Source organism: Carettochelys insculpta, chromosome 3 (genome assembly GCF_033958435.1).
Source record: "Carettochelys insculpta isolate YL-2023 chromosome 3, ASM3395843v1, whole genome shotgun sequence".
In the NCBI taxonomy this organism is placed as follows: domain Eukaryota; kingdom Metazoa; phylum Chordata; order Testudines; family Carettochelyidae; genus Carettochelys; species Carettochelys insculpta.
Window position 1 is genome coordinate 98,931,089 of NC_134139.1, and position 24,068 is coordinate 98,955,156.

General features: G+C 40.9%; 1 protein-coding gene across 5 annotated transcripts in view; it reads right to left on the reverse strand.

Moving 5' to 3' along the window:
• The window catches only part of UTRN (utrophin), a 560,266-nt gene that overhangs the window by 192,352 nt on the left and 343,846 nt on the right, over window positions 1-24,068 (reverse strand). For all 5 annotated transcript variants that reach the window (XM_074990438.1, XM_074990437.1, XM_074990436.1 and 2 more), the window contains one exon: window positions 2,166-2,338. In XM_074990438.1, the coding sequence (XP_074846539.1) occupies window positions 2,166-2,338 (173 nt within the window). The remainder of the gene's footprint in view (window positions 1-2,165; window positions 2,339-24,068) is intronic.

Consider the following 24,068-nt stretch of genomic DNA (forward strand, 5'->3'; position numbering starts at 1 on the left):
GCACTTGTTTCAACTAATCATGGAGCAGGCTGGTCTCCGCAAGCTCCTTTCCAAAGTCTGCTGATGCTCTCAAATTCCAAAATCGGCTATTCTGGCAGTACGATTTTTCTGAGAAAAGGCTTCCCCTTGGGCTTGTCTGTGTGGCAGTTCAGCAACAGGGCTAAGTGGAATCTAAAATTAAATGATTTAGCCATTTGTTCCTGTAGCTTTTCATTTCAACTGTTGTGCCAAAATTAAAGTCTTGACTCAATTTTCTGTTCTTTAGATAATTAATACCAATAGTTAACATTACTGGATGAGAACACTGCTTTAATCAATATCAAGCAATATCGGGGTGGGGAAGGATAGCTCAGTGGGGTTAGAGCATTGGCCTTGTAAACCCAGGGTTGTGAGGTCAATCCTTCAGGGTGCCTTTCAAGGTTCTAGGGCAGGTCTGATTTAAGGGGAAAAAAAAGCGGTCAGGGATGGTGATAGGTCCTGCTGTGAGGGCAGGCAACTGAACTCAATGACCTTTCAAGGTCCCTTCCAGCTCAATGAGATGTGTATATCTTTATGTTTTCAATATCTATTAAAATCTCTGTAAATGAATTCACAACTAATTAACTTTAATCTCAGATTCATTTTAGTCCCTACAACAACCACCACAAGATAAAATTATCTTCTTGCAAAATACTTGAAGTTTTTTTTGTTTTTTTTTTTTTAATCTAACCTGCCCCAAACCCCTGAAAGGTCCCCTCAATGATTAAACTGGGTTTACAAGGCCAATGCTCTAACCACTGAGTTTAATGGAGACTATTGCACAGCAGGATTGTTCTAAAATGTACGCCTCAGGAATTCTTTTGGGGGAAGTTCTATGGCTGGCATTAGATAGGAGCTCAGAAAATAGATCGGGGGTTCTCAAACATTACTCTGCGACCTCCTTCTGACAACAAAAACCACTACAGGATCCCAGGATGGGGAAGTAAAGCTTGAGCCCTACCACCCTGGATGGGGAAGTGAGAGGGAGAAGCTGAGACCCAAAGGCTTCAGCTACAGGAGATGTGGGAGTGGGACAGGCCTGTTATGTAAACCTCACCCTATGGAGCTGAATCCCTCAGTCTTCTGCTTCAGCCCTGTGGGACAGGATTCCAGGGCTCTAAACCTGGGCCCTAGCTAGTCTAACTCCCGCTTTGGAGACCCGTTAAAATGGTGACATAACCCACTTCAGAGCTGTGACCCAGCCTTTGAGAACCATGGCTAGATGATTCCAAGGCCAGACTAGACCATTCTGATCTACACCTTTTCCACTTTGCACTGGTGTGCTGTTAGGCAAAGGGAGTGTTGTTTGTTTTAAACCTAATCTATTCGCTTTTTAAACATTTTTTTTTCTTTAAATCATCCTATGCAATGATCCTCCAAACAAACAGTCACCACCCTCTCTCTTTCTGGGATGTTAACTCTACAAAAATACTAACTTTAGTTAAAAAATGGATTCTCCCCACACCAGCGTCTGATTTGCAACATTGAGGCCCCGGCTACACTGTCCCACCCTTTCAGAAAGATGTGTAAATTACAGGTGTTCAAAAATGCAAACAAGGCACTGATGAATATTCAGCACCTCATTTACATAATTGTGGCCACCCAGCACATCAAAAGTGCTTATTTTGAACTAAAAAATAACCGTGTAGACAGGGTTCCTCCAAAAGGGTGCCCCGATTGTGCTTTCAAAATCAGGACACCCTTTCGAAGCAGTCCCGGCTACATGGCTACTTTTAATTCGAAATCAGCACTTTCAACAGGCCGGGGGGGGGGGGGGGGGGATCATTATGCAAATGAGGCACTGAATATTCATCAGTGCCTTGTTTGCATTTTTGAACAGCCACAATTTACACGCCCTTTCCTAAAGGGAACAGTAGTATAGTCATGGTCTGAGATGTGAAATGGGCCCATTTTCAGCAAACCTTACCAGCACATGCCATTGTAACTTGCCAGTTCATACTCCAGTAAAAAGAGAATGAGTTAAATAATTAACCTCCATGGTTAGCACATGCCCAGAATTCTAAAAGCCAAGCCCCAAAGTCTTTGAAGAGGACTGACTTCTCTCTTTAATAGCACACCAATGTTTTAGAGTACGAAGAAAGCTGAGACTTTTCTCCCATTCTTACTTTGATGGTTCTATCACTAACCTGATACTGGCTGACTTTGCCTTCAAGTCATTCCAGCGCTGGTTCATGTCATCAAGTCGGTGTTGGAGCAGTGCTGCTTCTTCAGAGTTTCCCAAGGCTTTTACCATCTTCTGTCTGTTTCCATCAATGCTCTTGAAGATGTCATTGTGGGCATCAATCTCAGCCTGGATGTCCTGAAAAAGTGGGAGGAAAAAACCATCGAGTCTATTAGATCTACAACTAAAGCAGAAGGGATATGTTTGTTCTGAGTTCCTCCCACCCCCACCCCCAATGATGAAATCTGCCTGTTACTAAGACTGCAACATTGGTGCTATCTTGCAACATTTTATACTAAAGGGGAAAAAAAAAAAAAACCAACCACTCACTAGCCGGATGTTTCCAAAAAATTAATCATATTTGCATGAAAATCTCTACTGGTGAAATGTTAAAGAAACACAGCAAAAAAAAAAGTATCTCAAGCCCAGGCTGTCCAGAGGATAGAGAATGGGCTAGGAGCCAAGAGACACAATTCCATTTTCACCACTGGGTGACCTTAGTGTTGTACAGTTGTACACCACTTCACCACCCGTTAATCCACAAAACATGTAAACAACATAATTAGGCCTATTTTACAAATGAGGAAATATGAGTTGTAGCTATTAAGTGAGCAGCCCTAAGCTTATAATAATAAAAATTGGTTTTCCATTGTCCTTTGTGTCTTTGAAATCACACCCTCCGTAAAATAGTCATTCAGAAATTAAGTCTCCTATATCTTCAGATGTCCTTTAAGATGACTACCAAAATTCTCTCTCTTGCACCATACAACATTTACAAACGCATTCCCCAGTCTCCACGTGCAGAAGGTATGTAATCTCAAGCTTCGGCATACTCACTTGCTCCTTAGCTCTTTAAAATAGAATAAAGCAGGAATTCCATGCACATGTCCAGTGAGATCCACTCACCCTACCGTCCTTTAGGCTATTCTAGTCAAAAACATTCCCATTGCATTGACGTAACTTTCTGGATTCTACTACAGCAATTGCTAAAATCATTTTACCAGTTCAGCTACTGTACACAACCTTTTGCTATATGTGGTACAGCACCCACGACAGGGCAAGATATAATTATGTTGTACTCTGCAGTGGATTTCACCTTTGAAAAAAATGATTAAAGTAAAACTAGACTGCACGTTCTGCAATGCTCAAGTCTTCAAATGACACGGAACTTATTCCCTGATCCCACATCTACTTCAAAAGACATTACTGCTGTTGTCAATCAAACCAAGCACATCCTAGCCTTCATTAAACTAAAATTCAACAGCATAGGCTGACACTGAAAGATGCTCCAGTGCGATCAGCCACTCTTCTCTAACACCTGCGCACTGGGCCTTTAAACATACACCCAAGTGAATGGTGCTGCACCTCACAATGCCTGCTTCGCATACAAAAATGTTTGGGAATGCACTGAATGGTGGTGTTCTCTTGGCATGCTGTGGAACTCATAACTACAGTCCTTCCAAAAAAAATCAAATCAACAGTTGAAAAATGAAATCTTTGGCAGGTGGGGATTCTACTCTTGACAGAAATCATGGGCTGTAAAAACACATATATGTCTGTTCCTTCAAAGGGCAAGGCAAGTCAATTACCCCTTGTGCCAGTGATTGTGACACAGTAACTCAACACAGCATTGCCAATAAACACTGTGTGGCTTTGAGCAACTCCCTTCACTATTCCATGCCTCAGTTTCAGTACTGTAAAAAGCCTGGGGCAATGATACTAGTTCTGCACGGAAGACCTAGGCGATAGTGCATTTCTCATCATTATAAGAACAGATCCTAGGAAAGGGATATTACTGGAGTGAAATTGCATTGCAGTATTGGAACCTGAATCAGGGAACAGCAGCATCAAACTCCAATAACCTTCATATATCCATGAGAGGGATAAGATCTTCAGCTCCAGAATTGGGCTGATCAGCCATTGACGGACTCAGAAATATGAGGGTGACAGCAAGCAGCATGAAATTGATTTCTCTGGGGCCCTCAGTTGACACCCCCCCCATAAGATCTAGTGTAGACCCAGCCAGTGACGAAAACACGGGAAAAAGGGACCTTACAGTCCCCTGCAGATATGCGATTCAAGCTATGGAGGTTGCATAGCTAGAATCGATGCCTCTACAGTCAACCCTAAGGGTTTGTCCTCCTTGAGGGAAGTTGATGGCAGCATTTCTCCCATTGACCTCCCTTACTCCTCGCAAGAGCAAGGAGGGGGGTGTCAACTGAGGGCCCCAGAGAAATCAGTTTCGTGCATCTTTACCAGATGCACAAAATAAAACTCCCAGAAGATCAACCTGTCTCCTGGTAAGACACATGCCCTTCACCCCTTTTTCCCATGTGCATCAATAACTAGCCCTCTTCATCCAGGATCACTTTCTTTGGCTCAGACTAGCAACTGCAGCACTACTGTCTGGGACGAATAGCAAGTTCTCTCCTGCCACCCTTTTTTTTTTTATATATTTAAAAAATTATTTTAAACATCTCTCAGTAACCACATGGAAACATTTCTGTGAGATCTGTACCATAGCATTGGCTCAAAAGAAACATGTGGAAAGAGAAGGAAAAATACACTGCATCCTGCCACAGGGAGAGACAGGCACCACTATGCAAGAAGATCTCTTCATTCTGATCTGAAGAGCTTTGGGTAGCCTGAAAATTGGTCTCCTCAGAAACAGTTCCAGTAGAACATACTATTTCATTCAATTTGTCCAGCTAAAATATTGAAGAAAGCTCCAAGACCCAACTAATTTCAGTGAGAGTTGCTGTTGAAATAGCCCTCAAAATGAGATCTCAGAAAATTGACAGCCACGTTAAAAAGTCTGGCCTTCAATTGACTTGTTCAAGGTCACACAAAGTCTGTGGCAGATCTGGGAACAAAACCTAAATCTCAGAACTGCTCCCATTCCTGCACTTCAGTGTTTCTTTTAAACAGTCAGTCTGATAGCAGAGGCCACTACCCACCAGATTACCACACTTGATTACAGATAAAAATTCTGGATTTAAACAACACAATGTTATGCCTGCACCACTTTTCAGAATGGAAACACTGTAAAACCTTGAATCCAGACTGCCATAACATGGACTGTGTCACTATAATTACTTCCACTCACTTTATACAGGATGTGTTTTCACAAGGTTACCTGTTCTGACCAGGGTTCTTGAGCACCCACCTTCTGCTCAGAGTAAAAACCTGACAGGTTGGAGAAAACTCTTTATTCCCAACTTATGGTTTAAGCAAAACAGAATGAACTGTTCAGGAAAAGGTAAAAAATCTCACTCTTTTCTATTCTTAAGAAACTGGAACCTGAGAATATTGTAGTTATTTGGTTTTAAGCACTAACGTACAGAAGGTATTTTATCCCCCCCCACTCACGCATCTGATGAAGCAGGTCTTTGCCCGAGAAAGCTTATGCTCCAAAATATCTGTTAGTCTATAAGGTGCCACAGGACTTCCTGTTGATCTCGAAGATATTTTATTAACCACTGTGGATAAAATGATGTATCTCAGGCTTCCATAAATAGCTTTTGCAATTCTGGCTTTACGGTGTCACTCTCTTCACCTGCCATCCTCTACTCCTGACCTCTGAGGGCCATGACAGCTCCACAAGAGAACTCATATGCTGTGGAAAGCTCCTTCTACAAGAATAAACCTTGAGTGTCAATTGCAACCAAACGAAATAGCAGCATGCCAGACAGACATCAACCAGGACATCTCTATTTGGTCATTGCTGAAGAGGGCACACAGCAGTTAGCAAAGTAGGGAAGTTTCATTAGGGCAAACTACTTGCTCTGTTTTGAATAAAACATATTACAGGGGCAAGCAACCTGGGGGGAAGGCTCCCGGGATGTGTGTGTGAAATTTCATAAGGGAGGGCACAGCAGGATTGGCTGCTCTGTGTCAGGCTCATCTAGTTCATTGAACATTTTGAAATATGGTACGGTTTTTAAGTACTTGTATTCACATTTATATACTGACTATTAAAGTTTTTACGTTCTTCGTACTTATTTTCTTACACATGCTGAAAGTTTTTTTTTCATATGAACATAACCAGAATTTCCATTGGTTTGGATTATATTAGATAGGTTGGGGATGGTGGGGACGGGGAGGAAGGGCTGCTAATTCCAGGGACAAAAAGTGGGGCCCCAGCATAAAAAAGTTTGTTCACAACTACATAATTATATTGACCTACCACTGCTGTAAACTGCCTGTGATTGCACTTTTATGGCAGAAACCCTGCTCACTAGCCTCTGTTACATCAAGAGATTCATATCTCTCTCTTTTCTTCCATACCCCAAACATAAAAAAGCAAGCAGCTGCAAAAAAAAGACAATTAAGGGACAGAGTAGCATAGCCTCAAGAGAAACAAGGGACAGATTTCCTGAAGGGGCACTTTATTCAGTCTCAGAAGAGAATTATGACTTTTGACCTATCTCCTTCCCACACAGAAAAGGGCAGCTCTTATGCACATACAAACCCTTGGGTAGAACTGCCACTATCATAAATCTAGTACTGGCAGAACTACATATAAAGAACGACATTAAACCTTCTGAAACGTCACACAGACAGCACTGCCTACCATAACTATTGTGATTTCTGTGTATGTAAGTCAAAGCAGCATAGAACAGCAATACAGCTCAGTTATGACAGAAACTTAATACCATCTAAGCGCTCAGATATTTTCTAAAAGGAGTTTCAAGGGAAAAAACTCTGGATAATATTTTTTCATGTGTTTATATTCCAAGCTCATGTTATCAAAGTCTTGCACTGTAGCTCTGACTTTGCAAGAAGCTGACATCTCTCAAACCTGTGTAGACAAAAGCTTAACAGGGAGCATGCCTCTCCCTCTCAGCAGTCAATCAATAATGAGTAGGACATCTTCATGTCACCCTCCTATTTCTGAGTCTGTCAATGGCTGATCAGCCCAATTCTGGAGCCAAAGATCTTATCACAGAAGGGGCAGGTGTTAGTAGCTGTTGGAGGGGCACGGAGTAGTTTTTGATGCTATTTCTTCTCTGCCCCTCCTAATCAGCACTGCAGCTGAACCTCTGAAATTGCATAACCCCGTCACAGATTACCGTTCTGCACTGGGGATGTTTTGGGCAAGGTTCTTCCAAGTGTCGACACCGATGCTGCACTTTTTCAGTTGTGCCTTCATCATGTCCTTATATTGCTTGCACTGGCCTCCAACGCTTCTCTGTCCTTCCTCTAACTCAGAAAACAAAATCAGTTTTGGGAGGCACTGATTATACATCCGAGCCACATAACCAGCCCAACAAAGCTGTTGATGAATGATAATGGCTTCAATGCTAGTCATGTTTGACTCTTCCAGGATGCTAATGTGTGTGCACCTATCCTCCCAAGAGAAATTTAGGATTCTCCTGAGGCAGCATTGATGATATTGTTCAAATGCCTTGAAATGACACTTGTATGTTGTCAAGGTTTCATCTGCATACAGTACTGTTGGAACAACCACTGCATGGTATACAAGGAGATTTGTCTTGAGATCTGTGTCCCAGTTCTCAAAGACCCTTTGTCTCAAGTGGATGAAAGCAGAACTTGCATGGCCCAGACAATGCTGGATTTTTGCGTCAATGTCGACTTTAGCAGAAAGGTGACTTCCAAGGTATGAGAAGTGTTCCACGCTTTCCAGCAGTTCTCCATTAACTTCAGTAGAACTCACAGGAGATTGTCCTGTTGGCGAGGTTTGGTGGAGCACGTTGGTCTTTTTGATGTTCAGTTTGAAGCTGAGATTCTCATATGCTTCAGCGAGGACACTTAAGATGGCCTGAAGGGCTGCTGGAGAAATAGCAGTAACCATGCTGTCATGCGCATACTGGAGCTCCATGATCGAGGTCAAGAAGGTCTCGCTTTTAGCCTTCAGTCTCCTGAGACTAAAAAGTTTCCCATTCATCCTATGGACAATCTTCACGCCATCTGGAAGCCATCAATGAGGTGAAGGCTCACAGCAATGAAAATGCCAAACAGTGATGGGGCAATGACACAGCCTTGTTTGACTCCCAGTTTGACCTCAAAAGGGTCATTTTGAGACCTGTTGTTCTCTATACTGTGACAGTCGTGTTATCGCGAAGCAGCCTCAAGATGCTAATGAATTTTTTGGGGCAGCCAATCTTTGAGAGGATGGTCCACAGGGTGTTACAACTGATTGAGTCGAATGCTTTGGTCAGGTCAGTGAAACTTATGTATGAGTCTTGGTGGATAAAGATTCTTTTAACAACGTGAACAATGATTCTAATGACTTTCTAAGCTTGAGATTTCAAGGAGTGTTGACACGTTAATTTACTTAATAGTGAATAATTTCCATTGCCCAGTTAGTTAACATCTGAAGAACAACATAAATCAATTTCTACTAATATCCACAGTTACATCTTTGAGACAGAATCAACCCAAAGCAGCACACCCCATTTGATTGTAACGAGACCCTGCTTTTGTATATAGGTTGGTCAAGTTTTGGGAATGCCTCCTAGCTATATGCGTTATCACCATAAAAATAACACTTGTAATTCTATCCTTACAACCTATTCATGCTTCCACAAAGTTAGGAGTAGCTACAAGGCAGGACTTCTCATGATACTAATATTCCTGGAAGCAAACCATTCTGTCAAAGGATGAACATGTGTGCACATGCACAATAATTTATTCGTGTAAGGGGAGAAAAGGCACACGAGGAAAAGTTGTTCTGAAACTCTGGTGACAAGTCAAGTAGTAAATGTTGCACAGCTATTAGCATTCTTCTGCAGTAGTTATTCATCCTCCTACACCTTAGCAAAAAATCTAACAGGATACAACAAGCTTGAGGCTGAAAGTATATATTCAGAAGCACAAGGGAGATGTGAAATGTGCAGACACCAGAGCTCTGTGTAGTACAAAAGAACTACACCAGTGCTGACATCTCAGCTACTTTCTAAAAACATTATTAAAATGGCCCAAAGGCACCAAGAAAAATTAAGGTTACTAACATCTGGTGGCTGACTTAAGCTTTTAAGACTAACAGCAGCAATTACAGCAAAAATGTCCAGACACTGCCTACAATTACAGACTTGCAGAGGGCTTAAGTGTAGCAAATGACTCATGTTACACATACCGTATACCTATTAAGAAAAAGGGGGTGTATGCACAAACTAAACAGACCCTTTTCATGTCATAAACTTTGTCACCTGCTGTTATCAGCTGTCACTGGAAGACACTTTTTCATTCATAATGGGTATTGTACACATCTCACTGTCCCTGCAAACCACCTGATCAGTCACAAATGAAGCCGCAGAGGTAAAGAAAGCTCACACTTACCAGACTCTTCAGAAGAGTGGTACTACTGATTTTGAAATAAAATTATATCAGTTATCAAAATAAATCCATCCATCAAGAAGAAGAAAAACTCTACACTATATTCAACAGTCTAAGTTAAGTTACTATCAGTGACTACATCCGTAATGTCCCTTTTAGAGTTGTTTAGGTAGTAAAAGTGTTTATTTGTAACAAAAGTTGCATAAAGGGCATGAATGTTTCTTAGCATTTTTGCAATAACCAACAATTTTTAAAGCTGAACATTTGGGGGGAAAAAACCCTGTTATTTGCCCTCCCAGCTGTCTCTCTAACACCAGCCGAGTTACTGTGTATTTTCCATGGAAAAGAATACCATGTGAGAACACAATAAGTAGAGAGCCAAGCTAAAGATTCTGTTCCATGAACACACACTCCCAGTCTCAAAAGTGCTGCCGCAAGTGAAAGTGATACGTTTTTGATTAGTCTAAGTACCATATCCTCTAATCAGTGCAACAGCTATACAACTAACCATCCTGCCTCTCAGCATTACTGTTAATAAGGTTTCTTTTGATAAAGGCAAGCCTAACTACACTGGGATGAGGCGGGAGAGGATGGTGTGGAGAAATCATATTCCTATTTGATTAAGTCATTCTGCTGTTAAATTCTCTCTTAGGTCCTTTAGTTTCACAAAGTCAGTTTTCAGTCAAATTAACAGCAAATTATTTTGTGCTCTCCCCTAATGAAAAACTACATGAAATAGCAAGCATTATGAAAAGCACCCTGGTACTCAGGGCTGAAAAATGCTGAATACTTCCCTAACTTATTGTAAGAGAAAGAAGGTGATTGACAGAATAAACATGACAACAGTATCCCTAGCAGCTGTGAAGGAAGAAAGAGGAATTATTTCTTGTAAATATTTGGGAGTCGACATCTAAGGACTTAAACAGAAGATGAAGTTGGTAAAATTAGAATGACCTGAACTTTTATTTGTTTCAAAAAAAAAATAACACATACTTGAAACTTGCCTCCTCCTACCTTTTCAAATTTTGTCAGCAACTGCCATAAGCTGAAGTTCAGGCCAATCATGGTTGTGTGTCCCTTCGAGCCTACATCTTTCTGATAAAGCTCCTCCAGTCAACTCTATTGCCTCCAAAAAGTTGTTTTTGTTTTTGTTTTCTCCAACTATACCTCCTTTAAACCCTTTGGGAAATCCGAAGCACATACCTCCCTTGCACTGTACTCCTTCGGTGGCAGCTTACATTGTATCAACATTTTAGTGCACCCACTGTGCCCACTTATTCTTATAGGCTAGGCAGTTCAGAATAAATGGACTCGATACTATTTGTTCTGTTAATCAGGTTCCATGATGCTGGCCTGGTCTCCTTGTCTCTTTAGATGACCCAGGATCCCTTTTGTTCACCCCTCTAATGACCTGCAGTTCCCAACTGTTTTCTTCTGGGACCGAAGCTCAGTGTTTGGTCTCAATTACACATAGCAAAAGGAGTTATCCTCATGGCATTCAGAAAGAAAAAAGCAAACTATTCCAAGTTCACACCATTCAGGAGATTTTTCTGCAAAAAGACATTTTTTGGGTAGGGAAACCGAAAACCATCTTCTTTAGAAGAACTAAAGTAGGGTGAAGTAAATTTCAGTCTGAAGAAAAAGAAGAGCTACCACCAAAATGCTGGACAGCAGGTCTCCCCTTCTCCCTCACACACACTTTCAAACACCAGCAGATGTGTTGCTATGGTAATGACCAAGCTAATTTCAGTCCATTTCCTTCTGTCAGTCTCATCCACAGGACACTGTAGAGCAATACAACTAAGGCCCAGTTTAAAAAGAAAGAAAGAAAGAAAGAAAGAAAAAGAAAAAAAAAGAGTTACTCCCCCTGTTTGAGCAAAGCCTCCACGAAAGGATCATGCTGTAACCTCTGAAACCTTTGCTGGGGATCTCACTCTTCAACTCCCTTGCTGCTCTGACAACAATGTGGTAATCTATTCTGCAGCATTTGTTTATTATTTTACTCAGCATCCCCTCTTCCACCACACCTCCTGCTGCACAATAGTTAAGCTCACTCCCATTTCCTGGTGGCCTCCCTCGCTGCAAAACATCTGGAACTCTCAGAACTGCCTAACTCCTGGACCACCAGTCTTCACTCCCCTCCTTACTCATCACACTTCTCTTGCTCCTCAAGAGGAAACAGGGATATTGAATCACTAAATAGGTTATTTTGAACTGTACAATTTATATTGCAACAGAAACACACACCCACATGTACAACTTATTATTTCATACACAGATCCTTTTCATTTGAGGCCTGGGCTCTCATTTCCACCAGAAATCTGACACCTTAATGTTGGCCTACTGGAAAATCTCCATTTAAAATAATTTCCACTTAAGCAGTGTGGCTATGTCTACACTAGTCCCCACCTTTCAAAAGGGGGATGCTAATGAGCCACTGCCATCAATATGCAGCACCTCATTAGCATAATGGCTGCTGAGGTAATTCAAAAGTGCTGCTTTCCAATCACATGCTGCCCGTGTAGACGGGGGGCCTTTCGAAAGGACCTCCAGTCTTCAAAAGCCCCTTCTTCCTAAAACCAAATGGTGCCTCATTAGCATACCCAAGTGTCTCATTAGCATCCCCCTTTTGAAAGGCAGGGGCTAGTGTAGACATAGCCTGTGTGTGTGATGGACCCACTTTAGCTATCAATGCTCTCTGCAAACCACTGATTCAATTGACAAGAGCTGCAATATACTTTCCAGCAAGTGACAAATATAGCAGTAGTTTAAAAAACAAACCTAACACTCACAAAACATCTATTATGGCTATCACTCATGTCACCCTTCTGCCAACCATTTGAAAATATTACATGACACAGCTGCCTAAGAGACTGATTGTTCTGGAATGGGGGAATGTTTTTAAGATGAACGAATTTTGTAAAATATTTAAATGTGAGCAGGATTTACTGCAATTATTTATCTTTCCTTTGTTTATGTTAAGTATGTTATGCATATGAATGCATCCAAACCAAGTATTCTACAGAAATAAAATTATATTCATAATAAAATATTAAATGATAAAATCAGAATAATTGGGCTAACCAAATTCAGAGACAGTGAATTAGAAACTGTTTATATTCAATTTAAAAAAAAAGTGTTAGGGATGGGCTTTGCGGTTGGATTTTTTGTTCGTTTGTTTTTCTGTAAAGTGGTAGCTATCAATGCACACTAATTAATAGTGAGTTCAACTACATCTCACTGTACCTTCATACTGCACAGACTCATCATCTTTTGTAGTATTTTCCTTAGATTACGTTTTCTTCAGTTATTTTTATAAAATTCCTAAACTGAGAGTTCATTCTGAAAGGTGACTTTCAGGCACTGGATTTCTCCATGATTGTTTGGCTTGTGTTACCTGTGCACACGCTGTGCTTACTACCAAGAGCACAAGGACAGCGATGCATTTAAATATTCAAGAATCTGGGGCAAAACCTTTTGGCAGGTGCAAACTGTCATAGCGCCACTGAAGCCAAGGCAGTCATAAAATACACAGTTGCTGGAGACTTGACCCCTATGGGCAGTTCAGAGGTACGATCATTACTTGCTCACAAGACCAGAACTGATAAGTAACAAAAGAGGAGAAGGTGTTGGGCACACTCTAACCAACTTACAATGCATGCAGTCATGTTACAGGCAAATCGTTTTGATGGTGCTCCCATGAAAGATATAGAGGAAAGTACACATTAAACTGTGATGCTACCAAATCATTTTTATTACACGAGCAATTTTTCACTTTTTACATAGAAGATTGTTTTAAACTCCCTAATCTTCTTTAATGGATCCTGCCAAGACCTAAACTGTAAACTAGTTAGACCGAGCTCAGCTCAAATACATCTCAAAGCCATTTTCTGCTTTTCCAAATTGACTGTTTACTGCACAATCTGAAAATAGATACAGACTAAAGGAGCATAACTTTACATGACTGTTTTGGCACTACAAGGCGATTCTACTGAATTCCTGTTTAAACAAACCTCACTTCTTTCCTTCAGGACACTGAAATTATAATGGGAATGAGGATGACCTGAATGTTGGCAGAAGGCTCTCTGAGTGACAGGCTTCTGTCAGGAGTCCTCCGGGCTTCCTTGCAGAAGCCGGCAATCTAGACATAGCATTAGAGCTGAAACAAGCTCACTGTTAGGAGTACAATAACAGAACTCAATTGCAAGGACTCTCAGAAACAAAATTCACAATGGAATTTCCAACAGGTTTGGAGAATGTTCTAATACGTTTAGCACATTGACCCTGAAGAATGGTACCACACACGTTAACATTGTTTCACGTAATTATACCAGTTTTTCTTGGTGAATTCTACATAATTGGCTTCAGTGGAATTACTAATGATTTACACTGGTGTATGCTGAAAGTATAATTAGTTTGAATGCATTTATTTATTGGTCTAAATAAAGGGGTTAACACTGCAAATAGCTATTACAGTGCATAGCCGTACTCACATGTAGAGCCCCATTGACTCCATATGTAATGATGTAATTATATACATGACAGAAATTGTCTGCAGGATTTAGCCCAAAATTGGAAACAAAAAGAGGAAAAAACAACAACATTTTCCTGCCTGTAACTAAAAGAACACTTCAGTGTTTCTCGCCCAGGTGTTCATGTACCTTTGGGGGTACACCAAGGTCTTCCAGAGGGTACAATCAACTCATCTAGACATTGGCCTAGTTTTACAACAGGCTATATAAAAAACACTAGTAAAGTCAGTATAACATGAAAGTCTTTTCCACTCAGACAATGAATTGTTTCTATTGCTTCATATGCCTCACGCTGAAGTATAATACTTCTAGTCCAATTCATTTATTTGATGATAAGATGGTAGAAAGTCAGCAAGGTTTCAGTAGTGATCTTCTGTGATATTTTTGCATGTTTTTGTAAGTAAGCAGTTTTTAAGTAAGGCGTATGTTGGTGGTTTACAAAAACAAATATGACTCCTGAAAAGGGCACAGTAATCTGGAAAGGATGAATGACACTTGTTTCAAAACCACTGATTACCTTAGAACCATGTTTCTCAGCCAAGGGTACGAGAGAAGTCTGTGGGTACTTTTTTATATTTTTTTTTTCTGAAAAAGGGGTACTGGTTGAACCTCTCTAATTTGGAACTCTTCCGTCTGGCTAACTTCATAATCCGGCATGATTTTCGTTAGCCGGATGACCATGTATCATGGGTGTGGCCAAGTTTCCCAGGGGCTCATATAGTTTATTTACAGACACCAGTCGTGACTCTCAGTGTTCTGTACTGTTATTTAGCTGTAATTTACCGTTAAATGTTTTCTAAAAACCCTGGTGGAATGAGTTAATAAAACTTTAAAATGTGATTGCCTCAGTAATCTTATTTTGGTAATTGCTCTGAGAATGGATGGGAATATTTAAATTGCAACAAGTTGCCTGGAAAGATTAACAGGTCCCTTTCACACTTCCGAAGCTTAAAGCCAAAAAAATCTTCTATTTTTTCTCTTCCAAACGAGAGACAAAAAAAGCTCTCATTCCCCATTGCAAATTGATATATAAAAGAATCAGCCAGCCAGGTGCAAAGGTCTGTCCCGTGAAACTTCTGAAGTATCTAACTACAAAGACAAATCTTTATAAGTAAGTACAGTCCAAAGTCCAAAGAAACAAGCTATTGTTTCACAATGATGGCCTTCTTCAGAACATGATGCATCACACAAGACAAAATCTGAAAGGAATACATGAAAATTCCAAAAGGGACACCGTAAACAGAAGTCTTTGGGATAGGCAATAAAATTACATTGCCAAATGTAACTTGGGAAGGGGGGCATTGGGGTGATTTTTTTCAATTCTCTGAATAACCTACATTTTTCATATCTACATATCCATATTAAAATACCAGCTGAATTGGATCTATGCAACTTTTATTTCTTTTTTTTTTTTTGATTTCTTAGAAGCACCTATCCCCAATGGCTCTAAGTTGTTTTACAAATTGCAAATACAAATCCAAAAGAGAAGACAGGTTTGATGCTACTGAGATGAGGTGTAGGATGGGCTGAAATTGGCTTTAAGCCACTTTTGTGCTCACCCCACCCTATAGCCACTGATGACTCAAGCACACTTCAAAATAAATTGGAGCCAGCCTAAGGTCTACTATAAATTGTTCATTCTGGAGGACTAACCAAAGAATCATGCACTCTGTCTTGACCCTTTCCAGTCCTGTACAATCTCCTCTGTTCCACATCAGGTGAAGGACAGCTGACTTTATAGCCACTCAGAGCATGTCCCATGGTACAGTAATATGCTCTATGGGGTGTGATTTCTAAAGCTACCAAGATCTTGCAAATTAATTGGTCAACCGTTAATTATCATTAATTGGTAGATGCTGCTGGCGAACATCAAATATTCCCTACTCAAACAAGTCTGCAGACTCTAGATATTAAGAAAGATGACACTTCTTTAAGAATATATTATTTGATTGTGAATGCTAATCCTCTCCTCATCTTGGCACAGAACTAGGAGACATGAAACATTTGAGTTCACATGCACAAATCCCCACGAGAAGTCAACAGCATCTTCACAAACCTGTTTGTGTGCAAATCCATCAATACTATATTTAGCGTTGCTCTCTCTCTCTTTGCATGGAAAGTGTTTTCTTATATGCATACAAGTCTCCCACTTTAATCCAAATGTTAAAAATTAATCCAGGAGACTGTCTGGTGGGACTGCAATAAGATTTAATCCTAAACACAGCGGCACTCTCAACTCAAGGGTGATACTCTGGTATCTCCATAGCACGCAATTGCTCTGAGTGAAGCAAATGTTGCTGGTGGTTGTCCAGTTACCCCTCCACCCTCTGGACAGGGCTATGTAAAGCCTCTCATTTAGAAGCAAAGGATCTTTTTTTTTTTTTTTTGTTTGGGGGCGGGGGTAGTGGGGGAAGACACACAGTAAGAAGAGAACAAATCTACATTTCTCGTGGTTCACTTCTCCCATCCCCAGAACAAGATGTCACCTCAATTAAAACATGGGATTTTTTAAATCCAAGCCCACAAACACCTCATGTTTTCCTGCCTGTAACTAAAGTATTGTCTACCCTTTTAGCAGATTAAAGACACACCATACGACACAAATGAAATTTATGTTTTCAAAAAGATTTGCTGATCTGTAAGAAGCAGCAATTGATTTCTATTTTATGAAGTTTCAGATGACACCAAGCCCTCAAGAACTGAACTGACCCCTGAAAAGATTATTAGAAATTTAGCAAAGCATTGTGCTGTAGACAAGTCCTAAAACTCTCCAGTACAAAGGGTATAAAGCATCACACTTGAATTACATTGGCCTTCATAAATCACTGAAGTCATATTTTACCTTAATTTCTTCAACGTTGGTGTTGACATCTGGCCAGCTCAATAACTATAGATTTATATTCCATTTAAATAGCACACAGCTGCTTTCTCTTGAGTTTGCTCTCAAGCAACAGCATTTATACTCGAGTCTGTGACAAGGAGGCAGAGCCCCTCCTTCCACACAGCATCATTCGTCACATTGCCACACTCTAAGGGCACGTGGCATGATATGTACCGTTGAACGGGTCCTTGCTATAGTTGGTCGTATATTTTCAGCCAGTGAAATGGCCATAAGATCGGAGGATGGAGAACACATTTCTGTGAAGATCTCGCTGGTTCTGGTCACTTTTTGAACAGGGATTAGTCTCTCAATTTTCTGCGAGTTTCAGCCACGTAAGGGGGAGAAGAGTTGATCTGCTCAGAATTGCAACCCTGGCTAAACACTGGACGCAGGGGAAGGGCATTGTTTTATGACAAAAGACTGTTTCGGTTTAGCCGTTCTGGCTCCCATAGCCATTTGTAAGACAGGTCTTTCCTATTTAAATAGGCATTCAGCATGTGCGCTTTTACAATCTACAACCTATACTGGAGCGCAATGCTACACTCGCAGAGGCCCTAGGTGAGAGGTTTGTCATTTCCTCCAGACAACCACCTAACCTCAGGAAAATGCTCACTAGAAATGACACGCCATACCGCAGAAACACTAATCCTGGAATTTTTCCCAAAAACAAACCCCACTGCCAACTTTGTTCACATGTTTACTCTGGAGACACCATCACTGGGCCTAACCACATCAGTTACATGATCTGGAGCTCATATTCCTGTACCTCCATCAAATGTTATATCTGCCATCAACGCCCTTCTGGACAAGCGCTTCACCAAAGAATGAATGGACACAAAGCAGACATTAGGAATCTGAATACGCATAAACCCATCAGTGATCAATTCAGTGGAGCAGGCCACAGCATTCAAGACCTGAAAACCTGCCTCCTAAAACAAAGAGTCTTTAACATCAAATTACAAAGGGAGGCATCTGAATTGGAGTTTATTCTCAAATTCACCACTTTACTCCTGGGTCTCAGTCAAGATACCTTACACATTACAAGGACAGCTTCCCCATCTTTGCTATTTGTAATGACCTCAGGCAACTCACTTAATAGACACCTGCAGCAAGTAACTTTCCACCTCCTATATCTCTCCACCACCACCTTTGCCCTCCCTCCTTCTGTCTTACGTAGCTGATTCATCAGTTTTCATTTCATTTTTCTATCTTCCTGTTAAATTCTCGTTGTGCCAGGTTACTTTTGTCAGAATTTCCAGGACTAATGAAGTGGGTCTGTCCCATGAAATCTCATTACCTAAGAAATCATTTTGTTAGTTTTTAAAGTGCTACAAGGCTGCTTTTCAGTTTTGTGACTATACAGACTAACACAGCTACCTCTCTGGGACTTTTTTTTCTTTTGAAGTTATTCTTAAATTTGGGGAGATTTTTTAAAATGCAGAGTATATCCCTACTAAAATAATCAAAGGAATAATCCACCAAAACCGTAATTAATCTCTTACGTAATCACCAGTCATCCACAGAACAGCTCTATGAAGACAAAAATGCCATCCACTTCATCAACTGAGAGATACATTTCACCATTCACATTTTATGCACCATTATGATTTTCAAAGAGATATTTTTGGAATAGCTTCTTGAAAACGAAAGACCATGACCACTGACTGCAGAGATTTCATTTGTCCCACCGAAATTTATAAATCAGAAAATCTCATCACCAGAGTGCTCCAGAAGCTATACAAAATGCCAGTACTGATAGAATGCGCACTGTATAATAAAAAGATCACCACCTCCTCACAAGCCAGCCCAAGCTATAATATTTGATATAGCTGGAAAGGAAAATAATGGTATATGAACAGAATTATTTTAAAAGGTGCATGATTTTTACAGTAGTATAACTCTGTTCTAATCTAAATTGGCTTTCAATCCAGGGAATTAAATTTTACAGATTACCTATGTTAGCAAGGTTTAAATGTTGCAGTTCAGAAAAAGTATGAATTATTTTCAGTAACTGAGTAAAGACTCTGCAAGAAATCTGTATGTTTGCAATTAGCACAATATGTTATTCTTTGTTGCTGTTATTGTTACAGTTGTACAACAGAGTTGATTTATATTGACAGAAGCGAAACTGTCAGGTAAATCTAATAATTGTTTAGAAGAAACTAAATGAAAGGGGAAACAAGAGTTTCTAAACATAATGCCTCTGGATTAAATTATTACAACTTTTCCAGAGCAGGTGCACTGGAAGGGAGCCCTACCTATCCAAAATGTACCACAAAGATTGTGTGCTTACAGACCCACCATCTACCTCCCAGCTGTGCAGTGTGAAAGAGATGGGGCCAGTTAATGCTGCTTAGGGTGCAGAAAGCAGAGCCATTACCCAGTTTCTCTGTGTACCGGGATGGCTTCACTGTGAGCAGTGCAGGGTGGGCATGGTGAGATTTATTACATCTTTTAAAAGGTGTAGAAAGAACTTGTCTCCATTCTACAGCCAACGGTACCTCGATGGGACCAACTTTCAAAGGCATAGTTCCTACAGGAACCAGTATTCCAACAGTATACCTCTTCCCAACCCCTAAGGTTACTCAGCCTTGGGAGAAGCATAATTGAGCCCAGAATGTTTATGCCAGTTACGTTTCTCTTATCTGAACTTCAGGCTGTTAAATATTTTTCATGCATCTTTTCCTCAGAGTAAACTTCCAGTTACTGGTCAGGCAATTGACAATCATCACTGTGCTGTCTTGAGAAGAATCTGAATGTTTTAAATAAATGAACAAACAGATCTAAGCTGCAAAATTGTCAAGGATTACAAAGAAGTATAATTACAAAAACAGAAAAGATAAATTACTTCTTAATTTTCTATCAGCTAACTTGAAGTTATTCCAGAGTGCTTCCTTGCAGTGGGGAATATTTGTGTCGTAAGGGTCTTCTTTTTCATGTGTAAACCTGGCTGTAGTCTGGGGTCTTTGAGCCTGATGAATCATTCAAGTTTCACTGTAACAATTGTGTCTACTTCGACATAAGGGTCTTCTTTGTCAGGTGGCCTAAACCCAGATTCAAGTCCCAGAAAGGGACTCCATGGGCAATCATGATTTGTGTGGCTGTCAACTGGGTATTGTCTTTTAGCCGCCCTGGGCCATTACTGATGACTCATTTGAGTTTCAGTGCAACAACCACGTCAACTTAAACGTACTTAACGTGTCAGGGGAAAGAGGTAGGTTCCCACAATACACTGCAGCAGCACTCGATTTAAGCTTGATTTGAGCTACTTGTGTGTGGCAGCAGTAAGTCGCATGTGTGGGGAGCATGTAGGAAGGTGAAGATGCTCAAAACCAAATGGATGAAACCCAGCTTTAAGAAATCGGTTTTATCTCATATTGTAGACGCAGCCTCAGATAGGAGGTCAGTTACTCAGATAACTCTTTTTTTAGTTGGTAACTTTGTTTTGTTCTTTCTGCTGATGCACTAAAATTAGGATGACCGTACCTCCCAGTCCCAAATACAGGACAGGGAGATATGGGGGGTAGGGGAGGCTCCTCCTGGCTTCACCAAGCCCCAGGGAGATGGCACTCCCCTCCACCTCCCAAGAAGCAGCAGCCACGGACACTCCCCACCCAGGGCCCTGGGGAAGTGGCAACATCAGGTGCTCCTGCCCCTACCCCCAGGCTCCGAGGGCCAAATATGGGACCTTCCCGCCCAATACAGGACAATTGGTCACCTTAACTAAAAATTATTTTTTCTATTGAATCAAAACACTTCCATGCTGCTGCTGAATCTAGGCTAAAAGGCCTTCATATCACATTTAGCTCAACTGATGTACTGTATAAGACAATAACATATGGCTCTAATTACGTAATACCCAAAATCAATAGCACGGCATATATGCTCCCAAGAACAAAGACCTGATTAAGAATCATATGGTTTAGGACATTCACATTGCCATTTTGACCATGAAGACTTCTGCAGGAACAAGCACATAAGGACAAGTGCTAATTCAACTTTTTTTCCCCATCTCAAGAAACTGAAGCGGGTCTTATAGCCCAATCATGCTCTAAATTTGCTTTTCATTTTTTGTCAGTTATTTTGTGGTTCATTTGCTATCACATATATTTTGCTACAAATCAGCTACATAAACCCTAAGATCAGTGATTCATAAAAACAAAAAGTTGAAAAGTCAGAAGCCACATCTAAGAGTAACCCATCTACCAACAGAATTAAAAGTCACACAGGAAATGGATGTCTTTATTAACTAAAAATACAATTAATAGCCAAAAATTGCTGTTACATGAGTGATTGCTGATAACTGGCTAAGGTTAAGGAGAGAAAGCAGTCTGAAATTAGCAGGTCAACTTTAATAACAATAATTTTCTCTTGCAGTTAAGCCTTTCAACAAGTAATTTTCAAGTTTGTTATATAGCTAACTGGCAAAGGAACTAAGCTGAAAAAGTTTCTGATGTGCTGAAAGGCAGAACTCGGTCAATTACCCGGAGCAGCAGGGAAAAAAATTACCAAGGTCTTCTGAAATTTGTGCTTAAAATCTCTTATTTTCCTGTTGTACTTTTCTATTTTATATCATTTCTTCACATCCATCCCTCTATGGCCTATGAAAGACAAACCTTTCATTTACTTCTAGCATCTTAGCTAGGGAGTTTTGAAACCCGTAACTAAGTACAAAAATATCCAATAAGAACACACGTAATTCAAATTATTACAGTGTAAGAAACCTAAAGCATCTCCCTTAAATTTAAAGCATACAAAAAAATGAAAAACTGCTGAGAGATTCACAGTGCCTAAACTAGTCTATTTTGCAACCCATACACAAATGGCACAATTTCTCTTGTGTTCACTGATTAAAACAAATGAATTTAAATAAAAAGTTTTCAAAGGCACAAATGGAAGTTCTATTATTAATATCATGTTGCCTCATTTATCAAAGAAAACTAGCTATAATTGTAGTCAGAGATAAATCATGACTGAAATTAAAAAATAAAACAAAAAATAGGTAATTGAGAAAAAGGGGATTAAATTAAAAAGTGAGAAGTCAAATTCCATGAAGGTCTTCAAAGTGTTTTTGGTCCGAAAGAAAAACCAGTGCAATGTAGATAAGGGTTACTTAGCCATTATTGTAGATAAAATCCCTAGAATATAAAAGCAACCAGCACAAATAAAAAGGTTGCTCCATGCATTTCAAAAGGTATCGCAGATCTGTGCACTACTTTATACTGTTTTTCTTTTTTAAATCTCTCTCTCTCTACACAGTAACCTTCCAGTAGGAATAAATTAATGGTAACTAGGGGATTAGGGAACGCACCTTAATATACAGCACCCAGTCAGGATGCTTTGCTGTCTTGCTGATCATCCTCTCACCTCTTACAGAAAACTGGTTTTCTGCAGTGGGACGCCTAAGGACAGTTCTAGCAGCATTACTTGGGAACAGGGATATTAACATAAGAAAATACTTCTTCAAATATTTAGGGCATAAAAATGTTTCCCAAAACATTCCAGCGTGAAAACAGACCCTTGCGGTCAACGGGATAAACACCTAGTTAGCCCCATCTCCCAAAGCTGGGCCACTCTGAACTCCCAATACACTTTCCTCTAGTGAGAGTGTTCCTGTGTATTTTGGGCAGATAAAATGCAGCGACACAACCATAACATGGATTGACTCTCTGTAACCTGAATTTGCCTAGTCTGGCAACACCCCTGGTCCAGTATCGCTAGTGATCCCATGGGGAAAAACTGGCAGGCTGGAGCCAGGAGCACCACTAGACTAGAGCAGAGCGCAGCACCAGGGGCTGGGGGCAGAGTCCCAGAGATGGAGGCCATGAATGGGAGGGCCTGCAACGACTTCCCCTGCTCCAGCTAATTCCCTGGTTCCATGTTCCGAGGGTGCTGGACCAGAGAGGTTCAACTTCCTCTTTTGCTAAAATTTGCAAGCTAACACCACACTGAGCTGCAGAGAGGTGGTAAGTTATATGGGTCCATGGGGCCTGTGCTCCACCAATATTCAGAGCATGAGGCTCCAGCTGCACCAGTGTTGAGAGCCAGGCCACTTGCCTGGCCTTGCCTGCCACCCTCATGCACCTCTCCCAGAATATCCCTGCACCAGTGTTCTCTGTAAATTGAGTGTTTGGTCAGCCACCCAGAAGAGAGTCAGATGCTGCCCAGGGGACTAGCAGAGTGCCCACAGCTGGCAGCATGTGTTTCTATTGGTGGTGCACATCTGCACATGCCACAGTGCCCATAACAAAATTTATTTTGCCCATGGATAGGGGAAAAAAGTAGAGGGGACATGCCAGCAGCATATGAGAACTGCACAAAACCAGGGCAGGCAAGCAGCCTGCCTTAGCCCCGCTGTACTGCCAACTGGAAGTCACATGAGGCAGGCACTGATGGGTTGGAGCCCACGCCTCCATCCCCCCACCCACAGCCTGTATCCCCTTTCCAGACCTTAGCTCCTCCCACATCTTGCACCCTGTACTCTCCCAACACTGTGCACCAGCCCAGAACCCATCCTGCATCCCAAATTCCTCATACCCAGCCCCACACCTCTAGCCAAACCAAAGTCATGGTGGGGGTGGACAATGAATGACAGAGGAGGTAAGAAGTGAGTGGGAGGGTGTGGCCTCAGAAGGAACAGGGCAAGGATGAGGCCTCAGGGAGTTAGATTTTCTGTGATTAGAAAGCTGGCAACACTAGTAGTAGTGTGCTGTGACTTTTGAATTGTGAGGTCTGACTGTGTAAGCAGTGTTTAAGTAAGGTGAAACAAATCAACAAGACAAATCAGACTCCTGAAAGAGGTAAAGTAGCCTAGAAAGGCTGAGAGCCGCTGCTCTAAAATACCAGATCTGCTGTGCTGGAGACAGAGGATGAACATCTGCTGATAAAAGAGTATCATGAGATAAAGCATGTCAGCTCATCTTATATTATTTACAACTCAACCCACATAAATATAAACCATGTCAAGCCAACCTGACAGCTTTCTTTTACAGGATAAAACGTCTTGGGGATAGGGAAGGATAGGATAGCATAGCAGTAGATGTGGTATTATCTAGATTTTAGCAAACCTTTTGATAGAGTTTGGCAAGACTTTCTCATAAAGAAACTATGGAAGTACAACTTATATGGAGCTACCATAAGGTGGATGCATAATTAT